At 38.7% G+C, this 22,500-nt stretch overlaps 1 protein-coding gene across 1 annotated transcript in view; it reads left to right on the top strand.

Annotated features, from left to right (window-relative positions):
- Positions 1-22,500, top strand: part of LOC137988221 (inactive tyrosine-protein kinase 7-like) — an 82,982-nt gene that overhangs the window by 59,285 nt on the left and 1,197 nt on the right. The window contains exons 7-14 of the mRNA XM_068834274.1: positions 3,184-3,435; positions 4,706-4,978; positions 12,626-12,667; positions 13,997-14,095; positions 18,022-18,031; positions 19,688-19,875; positions 20,873-20,989; positions 22,116-22,300. Of these exons, the coding sequence (XP_068690375.1) occupies positions 3,184-3,435; positions 4,706-4,978; positions 12,626-12,667; positions 13,997-14,095; positions 18,022-18,031; positions 19,688-19,875; positions 20,873-20,989; positions 22,116-22,300 (1,166 nt within the window). The remainder of the gene's footprint in view (positions 1-3,183; positions 3,436-4,705; positions 4,979-12,625; positions 12,668-13,996; positions 14,096-18,021; positions 18,032-19,687; positions 19,876-20,872; positions 20,990-22,115; positions 22,301-22,500) is intronic.

Below are 22,500 nucleotides of genomic sequence, written 5' to 3'. Positions count from 1 at the left end.
GCGTAAAAATAAAGAGAACCTGGGAAAAACCTACTGATCCAATGTGTTGTTTTTTTAAAATTGGTCAGGTCAACAAAATTTTTTCACCCTTTGAAGCCAATCTGTTTCTGACACGGTGCATTTCATAAGTTAATTGTAATGTTAACAAAATGTAGTGGAAACACTTCGGTCACCAATGACCCCAATTTCTTCAAAGTGGATAACTAAAAAAAAATCAATGCATTCAAACTTGGAAATAATAATGTAATAAAGTAAAACTCCTCAAGTAAGAACCTATTTTTAAGAGCCTGTTAGCCAAAAAATTGTCCTTTAGACTCCCTCTAAACAAGAGCCTGTTGACCCTAAAATTTGAAACAAGTTCTTATTTTCTAAAGTCTAAAACATATGTGCACTTTGGCAAATAAGATCAATTGATTGATGTTCTGAAGATTCATATGATATTTCAGTTTTACTCATTATAGTCATTTTTATGTGGATTTTATAATTCTTTTTAAATGTTACTCAAAAGACAGCGTTATGACGGCCTCATGATGGGATTTTATGGCAAGGCATTGCTTAGATAGTGGTTTGCAGGCTAAGGCGGTAGGCTCCAAGCCTATCTCATTTCCAGCCAATCAGAATTCAGGGCGTTCCTGACGATATCGTTCTTGAGCGCCTTTTACCGTGCGCTCGCCCCCTTTCGATCGCTCACCATCACGCTGTTCACATCGCTTGTTTGAACCAATTTTCAGCAATTTTTAGGCAAGTACCCTCTTTTCCTTTTATTTTTGCTATTATTTAATGGCTGAGCGGCGTGTTTTAGTTCTTGATGATTCTTTTATTCGCCCGTGATTTCCCCCATTTTAGCTTTGATCTCGCCGTACCTTGATTAGCCTGCGTAGCAAGCGTTCCTGTTCGATAGATGAAGAGCTCCGAAACGATTTTCCAGAAACTGGCCGCGCGAAAGTTGGGGCAAGAGACTGAGGGAACGCTTGCAAGAAGACCCCCTATTTTTGAAAAACCCATTCGCCCACGAACGGGGGCTTCTGATTGGTGCGGCACGGTCACAATGATTGACAGGTGATAAATTTTTCACCAAAATGTTTCTTGTTAGTTCTAGCGTGACAAAGACAATGGCGGAAGATGTGAAAGGATTTGAATCGTGTGTTCAAGCTAAGCGAATCGGTTCTCGCTTTTACATTGAAAAGGGAACAAGAACTGTCAATACGCAATCTCTTTAACTGTATAGATGTAATGGCCGTTTTGCCATCAGAATTCGGAAAAAGCTTAATTTTCCAGGTGCGGAGTTCAACATTTAAAAAAAAAAACAAGAACAGGCTGCTCGAGTATCATCGTGATTTCTCCATTTCAAAGCCTCATACGCGATCAAGTAAATGGTTGAGGTAAATTGTATGAAAATGACAGCCTGTGATTTAAATGACAATCTAGACTGCTCGGACGATATCCAGCAAGGAAAATTCAGTATTATTTACGCGTCAGCTGAAGCAGCTGTGGACTATTAAGCGCCTCCATAATTCACTAAAAGCAAAAGATTCGTTATTTAACAAAACTTTGGTAGTGCTTATTCTTGACGAACAGTTTGGACTGGACTGAAGTAGGCTTTTCGTTCGCTTGCAAAAGATACTTTATATTTAATCTTGAGTCCTATGTCATGGATTGAAACAAGATGAAGACAATTACGCAGCTCCCCTGTTAAGTCTTCTTTTATTGTGGGAAGAAAGCGGCTCCTCTGTACAGTCATGCGATTTTTTAAAGCACCTTAACTTGCTATCTCATCTGCGATTTCGTGACGATTTCACCAAGAAATATCCAGCAAGTCGCACTGAAATCGTCGCTAGCTTTAAACTAAAACCTCTTAAATGGTTTCATGGTCAGTTTTTGTGGATTTTTTTTCATTTAACGGCCTTACTACCCATCGAACTCTCTACAAGTTATGTTCCTAAATTTCGTATTTTACGAGCGCACCGGTTGCTGACACGTTCTGAAAATTGGCTGTTGTTTTCGACAGCTTCTTTCCAACCGCTCTGCAAATATCAGCTACAATTTGTCTGTACGTTTCAAAATTCTCAGAAGAAACCTGACCAGTCGTACCCGGCTGAGAAGCTGCCGTTACATATTTAACTTTAAAAATCACGCTAACAAATTCTGTATCGATCGCTTGGGTGTGTTTCGATTCCTCGGTGCCTCGGTTTCTTTGGACGGAAGTCAACTTGTGTTAACATGATTATCTGTTATTGGCTAATTTGTTAATATGACGTCAATCAGCGTGTGTCTAGTCAACCATTAAAAGGTCGGCGTTTTTCAGAAATAGGGGGTCTTCTTGCAAGCGTTCCCTCAGTCTCTTGCCCCAACTTTTTGCGGGGCAGTTTGCAGAAAATCGTTTCAAAGCTCTTCTGTCCAACAGGAACGCTTGCTACGCATGCTATACTTTAAAAAAATGGCACGGAGTCGGTGGCCGCACGCACTGTTTCAAAAACGCTGAAACTCTACTTGAATGTTATCCAGTCTTCTCGACCGGAGATTGTTGTAATGCAGTTGGGATTTAACAGACTCTGACCCTTTACATGTTGGCTCAGCAATTGACGATTGTGTTAGGCTCTTACATGACACCTATGGAGTTCAGGTTGTCTGCGTGTGCCAGATCATCATGCGATATTGGTTCTTTTTTTTTTTATGTATCTTGGCAGATCTTGGAAATAAGGTTCGTCACATTTGGTGGCCAAATTTTCTCCAACCTAATTCGATTCTGTGTTTACCTACTCAGCAAACGAGTGCGCCGCCACGCGGAGCTCTTCGTCTTCGTTATCGTAAAAATGCCATGATATAAAATTTAGATGAGGTATAGGGAAAAACTGGCTGCTGCATGAGGGACGAAGCTCGAATACTACTAGACTATGTTATCTACAATGTGTTTTTTTTTTTAATCCAGAAGATAAGAACCTATTTAACAACCTAGATAGCCTAGATTTCTGTTAATTACCATTTATGTAAGAACCTGTTTAGGCTAAATTTTAGAATGGAAGGTTCTTACTCGCAGGGTTTTACTGTATACCTATGCAAAGCACATATAAGTCATCATCATCTCAATAGCGTGGTAAAACCTCTTAAATTGTGCAAGTTAAACACACACATGTCACTTAACGATTGAGGAAATGTGATGTCTATATTTATCTGTTTCTCTAGCTCCTCCTAAGCTGGATGCTGCTCTTAAGAAAGACTCTATGCTTGTGTTGTTTCACTCTACATTACAATTAAAATGTATTGAGAGAGGAGACCCAGAACCAAACGTCACCTGGACTAACAATGGAACTCAAGTTGCTAATAACAACACTCTTGTTATCACTAATGTGACTTTCAAGGATGCTGGCCAATATGGATGTGTTGCAAAGAACAGGGCAGGAAATGTAAGCGGCAAAATTTGGATTGACGTAATAGGTAAGTCAGCTAAATCACAGGGCACCCAAAGAAACTGTGTAACCATTGGAATATTTAACCGTAATATGAATTATAATGGTCTTGAATTGTAACAAATATAATTAAATCAATCTACTTTACAAGAAATGTCATGGATTGAGTAACAACAAGAAATGCATACAGTCGTACATTTAATTAATTACGATCTTACAAATGAGGTTATAGCTATGCTGCAGCATATAACGTAACTGCAACTCTGTAAAGTCACTGTAAGCATCCTTTAACTAAGAGCGATTACATTATATTGAAAATTGGTTTAATTTCCAACCAAGAGGTCAAGAAATATATACCTGCATGTAGTCCACATGCCATTACAACTTACCATGCCCCTTCATATTGCATTAACTGTAGTAATGGGTAATTTAGTGAACCGTGAATTGCCTTTTTTATTTCCCGTGAAATGTGAGATGACCTTTTTTCACGTAAAACGTGATTTTGAAAATTGTTGTGAGCCGTGATTTTTGAGAATGGCTATTCGTGAAATGAGAATCGAATGTTTAATTCATCGTGAACCGTGACGTGATTTTGCTTCATGGTTTTGTTTGTTTGTTTTTTATATTTATTTTGCGGGAGTATTAGCCCGAGAAATTATAACAATGGACTGTAATAATACCTCGGCAGAACAAGATACAACAACGCCATCTGGATTGCATGATTCAATGAAACGTGAGCCTTGGACACGTGACCTGGCTAGCCTTGACGGCTTTGCTGGTCAATCAACACGGCGAAAACTAGCTCGGAAATCGTCTCAGAAGGTCGCGAGGCTCTTCCCAGTGAGTTTCTGCTCCTCTTTACCGCACTCTGCATTATGTGCCTTTACTCCCTGAGCTTATCGCCTCTATCTTCTTAGTTAAAGAAGGTTACAGTTGTATTCCTTTGTATAGCTTTCAGCGATCTGGATCGAGGAGAAAGCGACGTCATTTACTCATTAGCTTAAATTTTGGGCTCTCAGATTTTCAAATTCGTGTTCTGCATACTAAGTAAGCCGCATTCACACACCGCATTTTCAAGCTAAGAGTAAATGACCTCACTTTCTCAAGGCAGGCTCTGCGTCCTTTTCTGTTGATGTCGAAATAAAAGGCAAAATTATTTTGGATGTAGAATTGTGTATTTGTTTAATAGTGGTTGGAATATGTTACATTCTGCAATAGTCAGCAATATTTAATAAAAATGCGTTATATACATTTTGCCCTTAAAACGTATTTTCCCAACATACTCTTATTTTAATCAGTCGCTCCTGTAGTTTACGTATCCCCACAAAACCAGACTGTCGTTGAAGGACAAACAACCAACATTAGCTGCAAGGCGAGTGGTGTACCACATCCGAAACTATCGTGGAAATTTAAAAACAGAGAGCTTCCTAGGGATGCTGTCATTACAAATACTTCGAACCAGTCACTTCTTCAGTTACCTGAGACTGCAAAGAATATGGAGGGATGGTACAAGTGTATAGCCAAAAACGAGGCTGGTGAAGAATATTCCAATTCTTCTCTTCACGTATTAGGTTTGCTTTTTTTTGCTATGAGTTTTGTATACGATTTAGATTACGTGTCGCGTTCTTTTGAAAACAAAAGGGTTTGAATTGAATATATTTACTTTGAAATGAGATAGATTACAGTTCAAAAGGCAGCCAGGTGGATTTCTCGCTACTCCGGCTTAAAAGAAATGCAACTTATAGAAGTTACGAATTAAGACCCAACGTTTTGACTGCCTAATGCTTTCCTCAGGTGTGATCTAAACCTGTTACGTGACTCCTTTTATAAGCCCACTAGTTAGCGGACATTAAAGAAACGCACATTTGATGAAAAGTCTGCAGGCTTTTAAAATGTGGTGTTGAGAAAAATGATCAACAATAGCTGGAAAAAGAAACTTGCCAATGAGAGAGTGTTGCAAATGGCTGGTGAAAATCGCAGATTGTTGTATACGATCCAGAGAAGGAAAATAGAACATTTTGGACATGTCATGAGACAAAATGAAATGCTAAGAGTAATCATGGAAGGAAAAGTTGAGGAAACAAAAGGTAAAGGACGACAGGGAAAAATGTATTTAGTTTATATTTGCATATGGAAAAAGCAGAAAAAGAAAAATTTTACTATTAGGAAGTATAAGGACGGATAAAGTATCACATGACCTCCTACCTCCGCAGGAGATGGAACTTTACATCAGGTGTAAACAGGTGTCAGGTACGCTGTGTATACTAGTCCTTGCAATGACTGCGAACACGAGTATAATATCGGACAAACCAAACGTCAGTTTCGCGTGTGTTTAAAGGACGAAAGAGCAGTATTCCTTTGCAAAAAAGGTAATTAAGCTTTGTCGTAACATGCTTGCTAGACCAACCATGGAATTGGGTGAAATATGTAATTCAAACATTATCACCACCAACTGGCGGTACCATCAAGTGAACACCTTTCATTGGAAGCTTGGCACATTAATTCCGCCCGCGCTCTTTCAAAACGTGATCATGGCGGTCTTTCACCTTACACCTATTTACACCTTATTGATAGGAAGTGACACTAGTTAGTGAGTGTATGAAAGGAGTAGTATAAAAGCTTAAGATCACCTCTGGAGTAGATACTAGGCAGGAGTGGAGCAGCGTGAAACTATATTAAATTTACTTTCCCAGCGATTGGTTAGATTTGCCGAGAAAGAAGTCGTTTCCTGCTGCAATATAATATATTTTTTTGATCCCCAGCTTTCAGTCTCTTTACTGCATATTACAAATTCTGCAGTAAAATTTGACCAGCTTTCAAAAATTAACTTATTTATCTCATTAAAATTCCTCAAGTTTAAATTATCGGAACTATCTTTGCATTGTTGTCCAAATTTTTCTTTCTTAACACTGATTTCATTTTTTTGAAGCACTAAGCTGAAACTTTGTGAGGATATTTATCTCACCGAATTGTGTCATTTTAATCTCAGAATTTCCCACTGCTAAGATATCTCCAAACCCATATCCCACAATGCTGGAAGGGGATACACTGACATTGACTTGCAAAGCCAGTGAAGCTACATGGCGAATCACGTGGGAAAAGAATAACGTTTCAAAGAGCCAACATCACTGAAAACGGTGACAGCAGCATCCTCCTTATTGAAAAAGTTGAAGTTTCTGACAGTGGTGAATACTCGTGCAAATCACTGAACAAGGCAGGCTCTGCGTCCTCGTCTGTTGATATCAAAATAAGAGGTAAAATTATTTTGGATTTAGATTGTGTGGTTGTCTAACAGTGATTGGAGAATGTAAAATTTGCTTTAATGAATTAATTAACTCTTTGTCCTTGCTAGGGTACCCAGTTCTTCCCTCCTCCAAACAAAGTTGTGTCGTAATTTGTGTGATCTTTGACTAAAAACAGACAACTCTGAATGGGGGAGGGGGAGCTGGGGGGACGGGGGTGGGTCTTTTGGAAAATTTAAAGCGTAGTACAAATAGCCCTGTTATTTTACGCATAAAATCTGTTGTACAGACACAATGTGTCAACTTCTTTTGACGCCAATTGTAGGTGCGTTATCAAGGTAAGGGTCTGCAGAGCACATCGACTGTCAAAAATATAAACTTTCGTGGTAGCACATTGGTGATCAAGTTTGATCTTCCAACTGCATAAATATGGCAGAAATGGAAGTATACGTGTAAGTGCTTAAACCTGTGTTCAGTCACCTTAAGAATTACAGCTTATGACGGAATAGGGGGTTGAAAAGGTCAATGTAAAAACAATTTTATCGCTGACTGTAGAATAAATAAAGGCTTAAAGTATGGTTATTCCTCAATGAATGATTTGCCAGTAATCGGATCCCTGCTTTATACGCAAAGAGTTCTGGGATCGCAAAGGGGGCAAACATTGTAAGTCGCTGTAAGAAACCGTATAGCGGTAACTTATTGCGACGTCCACAGTTTATTCAGAAATCGATCTAGGCAATGTTTATACTGGGCAAGTGTAACTTTTTGTTTGAATAACCGTGAAATATGAGATAAAATTTGCTGATTAACATCCTTGCTTGCGTAATGTTATAAGGTTTATTGTGAAATGATCATGAAATATTAAAAAATCAGGTATAAATCTGGAGAAAATAACTCAATAAAGCCGTTTCAGTTGTATTTACGTGTGTATAGCGGGCTAGCTTTTGGCCTGTTTCTAAACTCAGCAAATCAAATAATATTGCAAATATGCCTGGTGGCGATCATTGTGCTGTGTGGGTTTGTGACCAAGATCGAAAGTACCCAGAAAAGCAGAAGATTCTTCATCACGTTGAAATATTAAGATTTTACTCTTCCAGGAATTTAAAAAAAAAGGTTTTGTCGTTGGCTGGCTAGAGCTATTAACGTTTCAGTGAGTACAAAGGTCTGTTCAAATCATTTTGTACAAGGTTACAGAATCTCTGATAATGTCCTATCGACCAACTTTGTAAATAAAAGAGTACGACTAAGAGAGTAAACCTTAAAGACCTGCTCCAAGGATCAGATATACAGAGAACTAGTTTATAAAGATGACACTTTTCACGTATTGTTTGAATTTGAAGCTTGACAAGTTTCCTTGGATCCAGTGAAATACTTGACGGAAGGAAAAAGTTGTTTAACAGCTGAGGCATATGAATTCCCAGTGTTATCGAAATCATTCAAAACAGAGAATGTTGTACTCTCTGGAAAAGTACCATTACAACAGCTTCCTCGAGACAGATTAGGAGATTGAAATATGGTTTGCTTGAGCATAATCATCGTAATACATTAAAATGATTCAGGAATACATGTACCCACAGAGTATGAAGAAAATAGTACGTAGCGGCTCAAAAGCCGTTGGATTTTTTCAATCAAACTAGAAATTGACGTTTGATTTCCTCATCTTTCGCATCGCTCATTTTATCCCTCCAGAGAGTAATAGCTCTGTAAATACAATTTCCATCTTCTCTGCAGTCTCTGACAACGACTTCTTTCTTTGGAGGAGGTAAAACTTCCAGAAGCCATAATTCATTTACGCAAGACGTAACTAGTAAGAAAACAAGGAAGGGTTACGTTTTTGCAAACGTTGACCGTGTAGCACTTAAATTTCAACAGACTTGCCTACTAGACGGTGATGTGAAGTGCTAGTTTTCTACCCATATGAACCATGTGAGTGTTAGACCTACTAACGGAAATAGGCCCTGGGAATTGAATCCACGACCTTCGGATTAGATCACCGCTGCTCTTCCGACTGAGCTCTAAGGTCAAACGGGAGCAGGTCATGGGAATTTAAGATGTAAATGTCACGGCAATGAGTATGAACAAGTACAAGGAAGAGTTACGTTTTTGCAAACGTTGGCCGTTTATCACTTATATTTCAATAGACTTCACTATTAAAGAGAGATGTGAAGTGCTAGTTTTCTACCCATATGAACCATGTGAGCGTTAGCCCTAATAATGGAAATGGGCCAACACAAGGACAGAGAAAAACCAGGGCGGGAACTAGCGCTCACATGGTTCATATGGGTAGAAAACTAGCAGCTTACATCACCCTCTAATAGTTAAGCCTGCATGTTGGAATGTAAGTGCTACTCGGCCAACGTTGGTAACTACTTAGCCCTTCCTTGTGCTTGTACATAGTCATTGCCGTGACATTGACATCTTAAATTCCCACCACCTGCTCCCGTCTGACCTCGTAGCTCAGTCGGTAGAGGAGAGGTGATCTAAACCGAAGGTCGTGGGTTCAATGCCCACCCTGGTCAGAGTTTTTCTCTGTCCTTGTGTGGGCTCATTTCTATTAGCAGGGCTACGTTAACGCTCACATGGTTCATATGAGCAGAAAACTAGCACTTCACATCATCCTCTATTGGGTACGTCTAATAAGAAAACAGCTTATACACACGAAAATACAACGGAAATAGCTTTATTGAGTTACTTGCTTCAGATTTATACCAAATTTTGTAATATTTTGAGACCAGGACGCGATGTCAACATTTCAAAATAAACCTTACGCAAGCAAGGAAGCTAATCAGTAAATGTTATCTCATATTTCACGGTTATTCAAGCAAAAACTTACACTTGCCACGTATCAACATTGCCCAAATCGATTTGTGATAAAACAGAGTCGAAGAAACCGTTGATCTCTCTCGATAATCGTTTTTTGGACGTCGATAAAATTTTCCGCTGTACATTTTCTTACAGTGCCTTGCAACGTTTGTCCCCCTGGCGATCCCACAACCCTTTGCGTATAAACAGGGGATCTGATTACTGGTGACTCATTCATTATGCAAAATTCGCTCATTATTTATTTATTTATTTTATTTTATAATTATTTTTTTTGGCAGCATATGCTTACTTAAAAGAATAGAAAAGAGAAACAAAGTACCTTTAACAGCCGCGGTTAGCATAAAAATTTCAACAGACGGATTTTCTTCATAATTCGCTGATAGATGTTGTTGAATTCATTACAACCCCAGCAACTAGCGTTATAGCTAACTTTGGACATAACAGATTGATCTGATCTTACCACTGGCCAACCAAGTTTTACAGTTTTTAAATAATTTTCATAATAACATCAAAGTCACAATTGAATTTGGGGAAAATAGCCAAATGCCTTTCCTCGATATTCTTCTTAAACTCGTAATCAACACAATTTCTCTACATCTATTTATCGGAAGAAAACTTTTACTGGTCTTTATACCAAATGGGACTCATTCACACCTAGGAAATACAAGATTCAACCTTATCCGCACACTTCCTTTTCGTTGTTATCGTATTTGTTGGTCTCCTTTTCTCTTGCAATCATCACTTAATGATCTCCGGAAGTTGTTACAGAATGGTTCTCCAGCAGGTATTGTAGTAGGTATTGTAAACTATAATATTAATGATGTTTTAAGGCAACAACAAAATGACAGCAATAACACAAACAGCAAGATGCTGATCACTAAACAACGTTACCTAAAAAGATAATTGACATAGTCTTACCCTAAGTTGGGTTTACAAAGTAATGTCATCGCTTGGCAGCTTAAATGTAACAATTGTATTAGTAAATTTTACGGTCAGTTGCATCGACCTTAGCACCGACCTTAGAGTTGCCGGGATTGTAATGAATTTTGCATTGGTAAGGCATTGTTCAGTTTTCCCAATTTTTTTTTTTATGTATTGTCATTTTGAATGTAAGGAGAAATGTAGACTCGGAAAAATATCCGAGTCCCAGATGTTGTTTCATTGGATTGTTATTATTATTTTTTATAGACGACTCATTTGTAGTCGCGGACGCTATTTTAATTCCAAATTTCTTCGAAATCTAATGACGGGTGCGGGGTTTGCGAGAAATTTAGTAAAGTAGCCAGCAGCTCTTGGTCCGTTGAAAATATTTGAGCTAATGCAGCATGCATAGCATTTTCGCAGATTCGTCTGAAAGATTTTATCTTCAAAAACTTAATGGAAGCGAATTTACAGGGCAATTCCAAGATCATCTCGAGAAGGAGAAAATGCGTTTTCACCATATTTGGTTTTAAAAAATCCTCGTCGGCCTTCCATGAATACCATGCACGAAAAAATGGATTTTCACCAAATTTGCACAGAGCAAATATAATGGAAACATATATTTACTCTAGAGCAAACCTGTAGCAAACATGGTAAATGCCGCATTTGCTACTATATTCACACAGGTGTGAAAATATGGTGTAAATCCATTTTTTCGTGCAGTGGGCCACTGAACGAGGAAAAACTGTGTTCGGCCACCTTAATAAAATGCGTTATATACATTTTGCTCTTATAAAGTTCACCCAAAAACACCCGATTATCATTTTACAAAAGAAGCAAGGCTGGATACTCTACAGCCAATACTCAGTAGTGTACCTTAAACTAGTCTCAAATACTCAAGTAAAGAAGCTCAGACCACGAATCAGTAAACCGGTTGATATATTTTACGAGCAATAGTACGTGCACTGCCGATCGTGTTATTTGAGCACTTGAAAACACTTTCAAAGTCCTGAAAGTGATTGCTGTCACGGTAGCGCACTCTTGTAGAGAAAAAAATAATGTAGTTGGCAACAATGAAAGAATCGCTACCTTCCTCTTAATTTTTCGAGTATTGGTGCCGATGGCATCGCAGGAGATCAAAATAAAAAATCCCTTCTCAAGATTGAGGAAAACTGTACATCGACGTAAAATTTAAAGTTTTGAAGCTGTGCTAGTAGGCTTAGATGAGAGTGTGTTATGAAACATTGCAAAGGGATAACTTAAGTTAGTTTTATTAAAATTATTAATTGGATATTTGGGAGCGCCTCTTCCCATACCCATATCTATCTTTTAGTTTTAATATAAGGCAGAGCAAACATTCGCTTGCTTCTTAAGTTGTATTGAGAAGTATTTTTGTGCGCAGGCAGCAGGGTAGCTAATTTTTGCAGACCATTACTCTCTTTGAGTGATCATAGTTATGCATAACTCTTCTAGTCTATCAACAAGAGTTGTTAAATTTGTATCTTCCAGCGCTTTCCTATGTGATGCTTCTGGATGCAAAAGCCTTAAAACTCGCTTCTGAACCCTTTCGATTAAATCAGACAAATAGATTGGTAAACTAAAATGGAAATCTTGAGAGGCATGTGATCAATACCAGCGCGCTAAAGTTGCCTAAGCAAATAAATTCGCTGAGAGGCTTTACTTCGCAGACATTTTGTCAACATAGTCATTCCACTATAAAAACACCTTATATTTTAGCCGATTTAACCATTTAACAAAACAAATGGGAGTTTTGACAATTTGTTGTCTGCATTTGCCATCGTCCATGTAATCGTCCAGGGGTAGTTTTAGTTTGCGACAAGTGTGCGGGTTCTTTTACGTCCCACAGGATTATGAACATTGAGGGGTTGTGAGATGGGACCTCCGGCTTATCGTCCTTATCCCAGAAGCCTAGATAGTCTAACCATTTGCAGATGTAATTACAAAGGCAGCACTTTCTCCTCAGTTATTTAAAGACCCTGAGTGTTGGTCCGTCCGGAGTTGAACTCACGACCTCCCGCGTGACAGCCCGGTGCTCAACCAACTGAGCCACCGGTTGACAAAATTTTTGCTTGCATGGGTTAAAAACAGTCCGGCCTGAATATAGAAAAACAAAGGGTTGGGATAAGAGTTTGCCAATTATGGTTGTAGAGTTAAAGTTGGAGAACTCACTCTCAAAATAAAAGTTGAGTTTTCTGAATTCTTTTTCGATAGGGCGCCAAGACCAAAAGGCTAAAAATCCCAAGGCCAGAACAGGTAGGTTGTTTCAAGTGTTGCAATTAACTTCTTTGTTCTTTGTTCCTTTCAAAGGTCTCTGTTCCACCGTCTAGTCCGTTAATAATCAATATGTGAGCAAAAACGTAATGGGACTTGACGGTTGTCTACTCACGCAGGTTTTTATTTATTTATTTATTTTTTTTCGAATCCAGGAAGTGAGTATGTATTGCCAAATAACTTAAGTGTCTTTAAGTGAGACATCTGACGTAACAGACTAACTTATGATTCATGAGTTGGCTGATCTGCCACAAACTAGTGCAGCAAGATCTAGTCCAATCCTTTCATGGTAGGACTACTGTCTTTGTCCATTCCCATGGGTATCTAACCGTAGAACCTCCATCGTGATTCCATACGTTCTGCATCAACAACTTCAGGATGCAATGAACGACTTGATTGGCATATCTGGCAGTAACAATATATCCCAAAAATATCTGGCAAACCATCAATATATACAAAAAATATTTTAAATCAATTGCAGCCTATGCAAATTCTCATAAACTTTCTTTGGAGGTGAGAGGGCAGAAAGAAAAAAAGGGGTTGTTTACGCGTCAATTGTTACACTAAACTCCAGAGTGTATCTAGGTGTCTTAGGATTCATACTTTTTACTTCTGTTTTTCTTTCTTCTACTTGACAGCTAAAATGCGCAAAAATTAGAATGAAACATTAAAATAACCACTAAAAACTGTTGAAAAACATAAAAGAGATACATCAAAAGGAAACAGAATCGTGGATGGAGAAAGGCACAACATTGAAACGGATTGCATTTGGTCAATCTTGCAAAAAGTCGGCACGACGTTTTTCACCAGGATAAAGGTCGTTTCTTTTCAGAATCATCTTGTTTGTGACTTAACGATAATTTTATCAGTAAAGGATTTCCTGGCATTACCATTTTCGAGTTTTGAACTCATGATTAATTAAAGTTGTCCCCGAAATACCCTAAAATAACGTGGTATAGCCCCTTTAGGTTTTTCGCTTAAATTGATAATACCATATAGACCGTATTCATGAAATCGCGGCCAATAAATCATCCTTTTGCCTTTGTGCTGATCATCCTCACTAGCCTCACTTTGGCAGAAAAGGTCTTTTGAATTTTCCTTTGCTAACGAGGATAGTGAGGATAATTAGCACAAAGAGAAAAAAATCATTTATAAATATGGTCCATAGCAATATCTGAAAAATCGTTTGGTTCCTTTAAGCTCTCATAAATGAAGAAGAGTACTAACTTTGCCACTCCAAATTCCGCCTCGAATTGCATATATCCTGCGCGTTGAAAAACTTGCACCCACGCATGGTTCTGTTTTTTACAGCTACCAGAGCTGTAGAGTGGTACTACATCGTCGGCCCTTTGTCTGCTGTGGTGTTATCAGCATTAATCATCTGGTACCTTTGCAAACGACGAATGACAGGTACACATCACCACATCTTACGTTAAATAGTGTTACATTTTTCTATGTCACAGTACGCATTTGTGATCTCGTGGAGCAGTGGAATACATCGGAAAGGTTATTCTCTGTTTTTAGTGTAGTAGTAGTAGTAGTAGTAGGTCTAAAGCATTCGCGATTTCGTTCGTTATCATGACAATTACCAGCATCCTCTTCGGCATAAAGTCATGTTTACTTGGTCTTATAATCTCAGTCTTCAAAGAACGTGGTCTATTTATCCACACCAACTATATATTTCCTTGTTTTTTTCTTCCTATGATCTTTGCTTCCCTGTACTGAACAGCCACAGCGAGGTAAGTCAATTATTATTTTTTGGTCAACTCACTTGTACATATCAAATGAAAGATATTACAATTGAAACCACTGGAAACTCGGAAAAATCCGAGACCCAGATGGGATTCGAACCCACAACCCTCCGTGATCTTGTACGGATGCTCTAAACACTGAGCTACTGGAGACTGTATGGTGAGAAAGGGTGAAATGTGCACGACCCTCCGTGATCTTGTACGGATGCTCTAAACACTGAGCTACTGGAGACTCTATGGTGAGCAAGGGTGAAATGAGGGTATATGACTCACGCAGCCATAGAGTCAAATAGCGACTGACAGCATAGCTCATAAGTCCATCGCGCAGTCACATTGAGAGCATCATTGAAATCCAGTTGCCTGTATTTCTGTGAACGATGCGGTCAACCAACCACCAAAGTGAGTGAATGTGAGAGAATGGTTGACACATATCAAATGAAACAAGGGCGTAACTAGGGGGTGGTCCTGGGGTGCCCGTGACCCCCCCCCCCCCCCTTTGTAAGCCTTTTTTTACGCAAACAACCTACAATAATCAGGCTGCAAAAACGCGAGTACCCTCTATTTGACACAGTGTGGCCCCCCCTTTGAAAAATCCTGGCTACGCCCATGTGAAAGGTATTACAATTGAACCCACTGGCAACTCGGCGCCCATCTGGGGCTCGGATTTTTCCGAGTTCCCAGTGGGTTCAATTGTAATACTTTTCATTCGATATGTGTTAACCATTCTCTCACATTTGCTCACCCACTTGTAATACACAATAATGCACTTTAAAAGAAATAGAGACCTTTGCTCAGTCGTTCTGATCTCATATACTGCTCATTTGTCTAAAGTGAACGTAAACGGTTATAATAGAATCTCGACAGACCTCGAAATTCGGTCGTAATAAATGTTTCCAGCGAGATAGAAATGACTTAACGATTCTTAAAAACAAGAAAAAAATGTCTCGAAAACTGGTGCAGACGGGTTAACGACAAGCCTTTTCTCATTCCACAAAATTAGATTGATCCTCTTCAAGTCCAACCAAGCTCTTCTACCGCTCTTTCTATTGCTTGTGTTTTTGTATAAGGACAATTTTACCCTCTATTCGATTTCCTTTTCCCGTTTTCTATCTTGTAAGCAATTCATCTCTTATTCATTTATTTGTCATTTTTTGTAGACAACGTATTTTTTTTAAACCCAATACTCCACAATACAACCCTGCTTTACAATATACTGCACTGCACTACAACGCGCTACACTAGACATTAGCTAAGTAGAGAGCTTATGCACGAGATGTTTTTCTCAACACGGACGTTGACCGGAAGTGATTTTTTAAATGACGTCACACGTCTCAAACATCAAGTCAAAAAGGTCAAAGCTCGCTATTTGCTGTCCGTGGTGAAATGCAAACAAAAACGCGGAAAGGTAAGTTCATTTGATGTGGAATAACTATTAATTTCATTGATTTTAATTTTCTTTTATTCCTGCGTATACACTGGGCTATCAACTCTATATTTCCTGTCATTTACCAAAGTAATTTGCTTAAAGGTGGCTCAAAAGGGTATCAACACTTGAAAGAAACGTTCTTAATATAAAGAGTGATACCACAAAATTTATCACTTAGCAGCAACGTTATGGTACCATGTGAAACATCAATTATTGCTTAACAAGATGAAATCATTTTTTGACGTAACAAGTTATCAGGGCAACAGAAAAGCTTTGCAAAAACACCCTATATTTTGGATTTAGTTGCTCATATCTGAAAAACGAACTCGGTGACCCCGATTTTTTTTTTTTTTTTTAATTAATGTACAAAACTGTTCAGCAGGCCAAGAAGAAACTCTCTGCAAATTGTAAAAAAAAATCTGTGAAGCGGATTTAGAGCTACCTTAAATTTTTAAGGTGCCTCTAAATTCGCTGCACAGATAACATTTCAGAAACAAAAATGAGGGTCACCGAGTTGGTTTTTGAGATATGAGCAGCTAAAGCCAAAATATGGGGTGTTTTTGCAGGGCTTTCTTGTTGCCATGGTAACTTTTTTTATTTCAACTAAAATGACCGAATCTTTTCAGCAGTAATTGGTGTTTGATATGGTACCATAAAATTGCTTTAAGTGATAAAGCCTGGACAGAAAAGATTGATTTTAGATCTTACGCATGTCAATAACCACCTGTACAAGAAGTAATTTCAAACCTCAGTGGGAAGGCATTTTGGTTGCCAAAGAAGTTCTTAGGGGTATCTCCACATAGATATCTTCCCTGAACGCAGAAAGTTTCTAGCCCTTGCTTGGAAATATGAAGTAGGTACTGCCAGATCATCTCATGTTAACTGTTTTGCCTTTTTGGCTGTCTTTGGCTCCCAACATTTTCTCAAAAAAATTAAAACCTTTTGGTGAAAAGTTGCCCAGAGAAGGAAAACCAATCGTTTTGTTTTTTGATGACGGTTTGGGATCGAGTCGTTCTGTCTCAATAATTAATATATGTAGCTCAAAAGATCACGCTAATTTGTTGAAACTTGGTTCCTTGCCTATCGATGAATAGAGTGTTTGGAGGTCATGTCAGACGATTGTCATGTCAGACGGCTTGGAACGGAAATTAACACCGCCGATTGTATTCTTGCTGCCACGGACAAAAGGATCTCGAGCCTTCTTGTTGACATTAATGGTCTTTAAGGAGGAATACGGCGACCCATCCATGTATGCAACGTATCTATGTTGATGTCGAGAAATCTGTACGCACGAATTTATTCTGCTCAGTCGTGGCTTGATCATGTAAAATTAAGTCAAGTGATGGCGTTGAATTTGAGTTAGAATTCTGGCAAGCGATCCTTTGTAAATGCAATGACATTTCAATCTGGCCGGTTAAATTGAGGCCATCTAGATTGGGGTATTCTGACGCATCCAGCGTAGAATGTGTTGGTGTAGTCGTTACCGAGGTAGAGGTCTTTAATCAGCATTGGTCTGAAGCTGAGAGCAAAGAAAGTTCCGGCACTTGTCGCTTGATGCGTTTGCAGAAGATTTGAAATCACATACTGTGTCATGGTTCACAGATAATTATTTTATCAATTGTAAACAAAGGTTCCAGGGTCCCTCGATTGCAGAAATTGTCAATGAATATTTTTCAGTGATATATGTTAAACGGAATCACCATAGCTGTTAATTGGAGTCCCAGGGATCTTATCTATGTGGCAGACGACATAAGTAGTATAATAAATGATGGTGATAACACCATCACTGATGACGACATATTTAAATTCTTAGATGAAGTGTGGGGTCCCCATAAGTTTGACCGTTTTGCGTGTCTAATATACAATGATAAACTGACGTAGTTTAATTCAAAGTTTTATCGGCCAGGCACGAGTGGTGTCAACGCATTTTGTTAAGACTGGGATTCTGTGAAAAAGTGCTTATTCCCTCAAGGGGGCTTGGGGGGCTACTGAGAAGTTTGTTTTGGTTTGAGGCTGTTGAGATTCTTCCGTAAGGTCGAAGGAATTGTTTTAATGACATTGATTTATCTGTTCCAGAATGTTTGATTCACTAAAGATATTTACAGGTGATCTAGTTTTGTGAGATGTTTAGTCTCCTGTTTTCTCCTTTTTATCCTCAGCAATTTTGAGGTAGGCTTTTGGTGAAGAAACACCCTGTCCGTTGGCGCAACCATGGCTGCTACTTCCAGAGTAAATGAAAGGTATTGAAGGTGGAGAACCAAGAGAGTAGCCAGGCACTTCCACGGGGACTAAACTACAACGAGGCTTAAGGTTTCCAAGAATCTAGGACTGTAAATTAAGCTTGGTTTTTCCTTAGCTTTGTAGTATCAATCCATTCAGTAGACTTGTGCGCTCAACACCAAATTCAAGCCCATTCTTTATCTGTCAACATGTATGAGGTATTTGATCTATGCGCTCCTGTAACGACACTGTCGACATGTATGCCTCTCATTGGTAGTGAAGGCAAAATATAGTATTTCTGGCAATGAAGCGAAGCGTAATAAACAGAAATAGTTATTTTGCCGGCACGGACAGGAGGATTGACGTCGTGCAAAAGGGATTATGGGTATACATGTCAGATATGTGTAGCAGATTGTTACGATTTGAAAACCTTTCTAAGTCAGCAACAATTCACTTCCCAAGTTTAAGTTTGATTTAAGAGTGTGTTGTTAGTTTCCAAGATTCGTTATCGTAACTCAGCCCCCGGAGCTAGCGGTACCATAGTTGGTGGGGTATACTCTGGAGACACATGTCTGCATTGTGGCATGTGAGATGGTGAGCAGTATTTGTTTTGTCACTGTTCCTACAATAAACTGGCGTATGAGGTCTTTGCTGACCTATTGTAACTTTTAAAAAGCATATCTCTTGTCTTTCTAAAGCAAATCTTGATTCAGTCTTAGCGAGATCACCAATGTGACATGCTTAATGCAAGCAAGTCAAGTGACGGACGTCGGTCTCGACCCAGTTTCTCTTCGGCTACTTGGCAAACGTCTCGTGCGTAAGCTCTCTATGGTATCCCGTACGTATGACGCCCCCTTCTGTAAATAGCATTGTAATAACTAACCACAAGCTAGAGAGAGTAGAGAACACATCTCCATGCCTCATCTATTTTTAGTTTCGCGCCATGGTCACACAGCCAATGACAACCAATCAGGAGTCTTCTTACAAATAGCCGCGCATCTTGACCACGGGCTAAATTGAGATTGCAAAAATTACCATTAGGAGAGGCCAATATACGATGGAGATGTCGTGTCCCCTAAATCCTCTCTTGCCAAAAGACAAAATGAAAGAGAGAGAGGGTGTAGGGGCGTTGGCCAGGATACGTGAAAAGTCTGTTATCCAAGAAGTGCTCGATTATTAAGCATACATGGTGTGAACTTATCTGGCGTTGTAAATGGCAGCTGTTTGATATTAAGTATGGCTTTCTTAGTTAGTTTCTAGTCTTGGGGCATCATACACCAACCTCCTTGTTTCTGCAATTCTGAATGTCATTTCGAAGTCTTTTGACTTTGCAAACGTCTTGGGGAACAGACACCCGTTTTCGTGACATAGCCTAAAATTAACATATTCCAAGGGATAGATTTTTCTCTTGCTTACCGCTAAGTGATTTCTGGCGTTCGAACTTCATTATTTGCATCATCCTTGGGAGTGTTCATGCATCAAATAAGCAAACCAATTACGCTTTTGGAAACTTGCTGTGACAAAATGAAAAACAGTTTTGCCGAGCGGCAACCAACCCACCATTGGAAAATGAAAGAACTAACACTCAACATTTCTGGATTAAAGATCACGAGGTGACGAGGAAGAAATGGAGGTGTTGAATGTTGAAGTGGACGCATGGGAAATAGCACGTCGCCAGATTGCACTTGAGGAGGTCATTGGTTCAGGAGCATTTGGAACAGTTTGGCGAGCAACCTTGAGTCGTAAAAATGGAAAACCAGGCATACGTTTTGTTGCAGCAAAGTGCTTTTCTCGTAAGTACGATTCGGCTTTGTTAATTTATAGTTTCCATTAGATACCGCTTAGTTAAAGAGGACAGGGAAATTTTTTGCACTGCAATATCACATGTTTTAATGAACTGCCTGTCACGTAGAGGCTTACAAAACTTCGTTCAACATGCACGATAAAAATATGTCGTAACAAAAAGAAGAAAAACAATCCTCATTGCTATATTTGATGAAAGGGTGCAGCAAAATCATCAATTCTCAATCAACTCTTTCATAATCTACCCACCTTTATCTTAACCTCGAAACAAATGCGGAGATTACCAAAATAGATCACCTTCACCTAACAGGTTTCCTTCTCCTTTTCTCCTGCTTGATCCTTATTCATTGCAAGTGTTCACAGACATTTTGTTCTTTAACTTTTATTTCAAACTTTCATGGCGACGTCTTGCCTCAAATACACCAGATCTTTACCCTCGTTGCACATTAAGGGATAAAGTTCCTCATAAAATTCATAAATAAATAATGCTTTTAACCATTTATAGAGCCTATTTTCCATTGCTAAATTGCAGTTTAAAATACGAGATTTGAATCGATCAAGGATATTCGATTCTCCCTAAGGAGCAGGCGTAGCTTAATTAACTGGTGCGCGTCTTTGACAGCCAAAGGTCACAAGTTCGATTCTCAGCGACTTAAATGTCTGCATGTTTTAACACCTTCCTTTAATTTGTGTAGCTCTAGCTCTAATTACCTGTAAAGTGGAGCACTGACAAATGGAGGGAGGGTAAGAAGCGCACCATCGGCTTCCATCGATATAAGCCTCCTATCCGAAAGAACAACCGGCATTAAAAGAAGAATGGACTTACTTTTATCACAATGCCTCATGACGTAAAGAAAATGAGACAAAAATAAGTCTGGGAAAAACAACCGTGTTCTTAATAGTTCATGACCAAGGAGGTAGAAATCCATGAAACACCGCACAAGTCATGGGTCCAATCTTATTGTACCCTGGTGTCATTTGTTGTAGCCACATCTGGAGATAAAGGAAAAGCCGCGCTGATGAGAGAAATCGGGTTGGGCAAAGTTATTGGAGGCAGCCCTCAGCCGAATATTGTTGAATTCATTGGCTGTGTCACCACCCAAAGTAAGGATGTTATTGCAACTGCTAATTAGAAACAGCTGTGAGAAATTTGCACCAATAGTACAAGACCGCTCGTGAAAACCTTATCAATCGATGATATTCAGGGCTAAATTTGTCTATTTAAGCAAATTGTTTGGGAAATTCTAGCGCATTTCTGCCGTTTTACACGAGTAATGAGAAAATGGCCGTTTTCACCACATTTCCCAGGAAAAAATTAAACCCTCTTAACGTCAAGTTCAATTCCAACAATTGCATAGCATAAGGTCAAGAAACAGAAAAACAGAACAATTTTCATAAAAAAAAACAAGGTGAATCATCAAAGGAACGCCATGGAATAGTGACAAAAAATATGACAATTGTTTTGGCTATATAAAAAGGTCATGTGCCTGATTTCACATTTCTAAAGAGAACCCACTTAGAGCCTCTTCATACAAGAAAGTATTGAAGGCTTTGGTTTATTTATTTATTTATTATTATTATTATTATTAGTATTATTATTATTATTATTTTTATTTTTATTTTTGTTTTATTTTATTTTTTGTCTTGAAACTGGCTCGGGCTGCAAAGACCACCAGGCGGCGATAAATAATTGAAAGGAATTGTACATTTTGCATGACAATTGTATATTTTATCTTTAAACATATGTTATAAATTTTGAATCATCTCTTAATCACTATACTTTCTTCATAGAAAGTTCTTCACACAGTCTTTTCAATCATACAGAGAAATAATACAAATATGTGGAAATTATGAGTAACGTTGATTAATGTTTTCTTATTTTTATTTTTATATATTATTATTGAATTCATGTCTCTTTTTCTTTTTCTCACTTTTACATTTATTCTTGGGTAACATAACCTTTAACTTGGGGAATGTGTAGATATTCGCCTTTTCTTCATTCTCATTCTCTCTGCTCATTCAAGGTGAGCCCCTAATATGCGATGCTGACAAAGTTGGTTCGCCAAACTTTGATCTTCCAACACAGAGCCACGCAAATACTGCTTTATTTGTTCACTTCTTAAAAGCATCTAAACGTAATAATGATAGAGCCCATATCCACCTTTCCGAGAAGTTAAAAGTTTGAATGCAGCATTATAGAAGTTGTCCAAACTGTGTGTAACCTTCACAGTACACCCAATTTTGATCATGGAGTACTTACCCTGTGGGGATCTTCTGGGGTACCTGAGAAAAAGCCGTGGAATTTCCGACAAACATTATCACGGAAAACTAGAAGTAGCGCCACTGAAGACCTATGACCTAATGTCATTTTCAAACCAGATTGCTACTGGAATGGTGTTCCTGGCATCCAGAGGGGTATGTGACACGAAACAAGCATGTCGTAAAATATGGTAGTACTGTTGCTTATTGTAATCTTTCCACAGATTAAGATTGTATCTACGAAATGCATCATGCGATATGCTTACTGCTTGTAGTGGTTAACATTATGTCGACGAAAACGTGTGATCCATTTATGATATTCTTGTATCGAAAAGAAATGAATTGCTGTGGGTGAC

This window comes from Montipora foliosa, chromosome 2 (assembly GCF_036669935.1).
Source record: "Montipora foliosa isolate CH-2021 chromosome 2, ASM3666993v2, whole genome shotgun sequence".
In the NCBI taxonomy this organism is placed as follows: domain Eukaryota; kingdom Metazoa; phylum Cnidaria; class Anthozoa; order Scleractinia; family Acroporidae; genus Montipora; species Montipora foliosa.
Note: the sequence above shows the minus strand (reverse complement) of the source record. Positions and strands in the feature narration are given on the sequence as shown.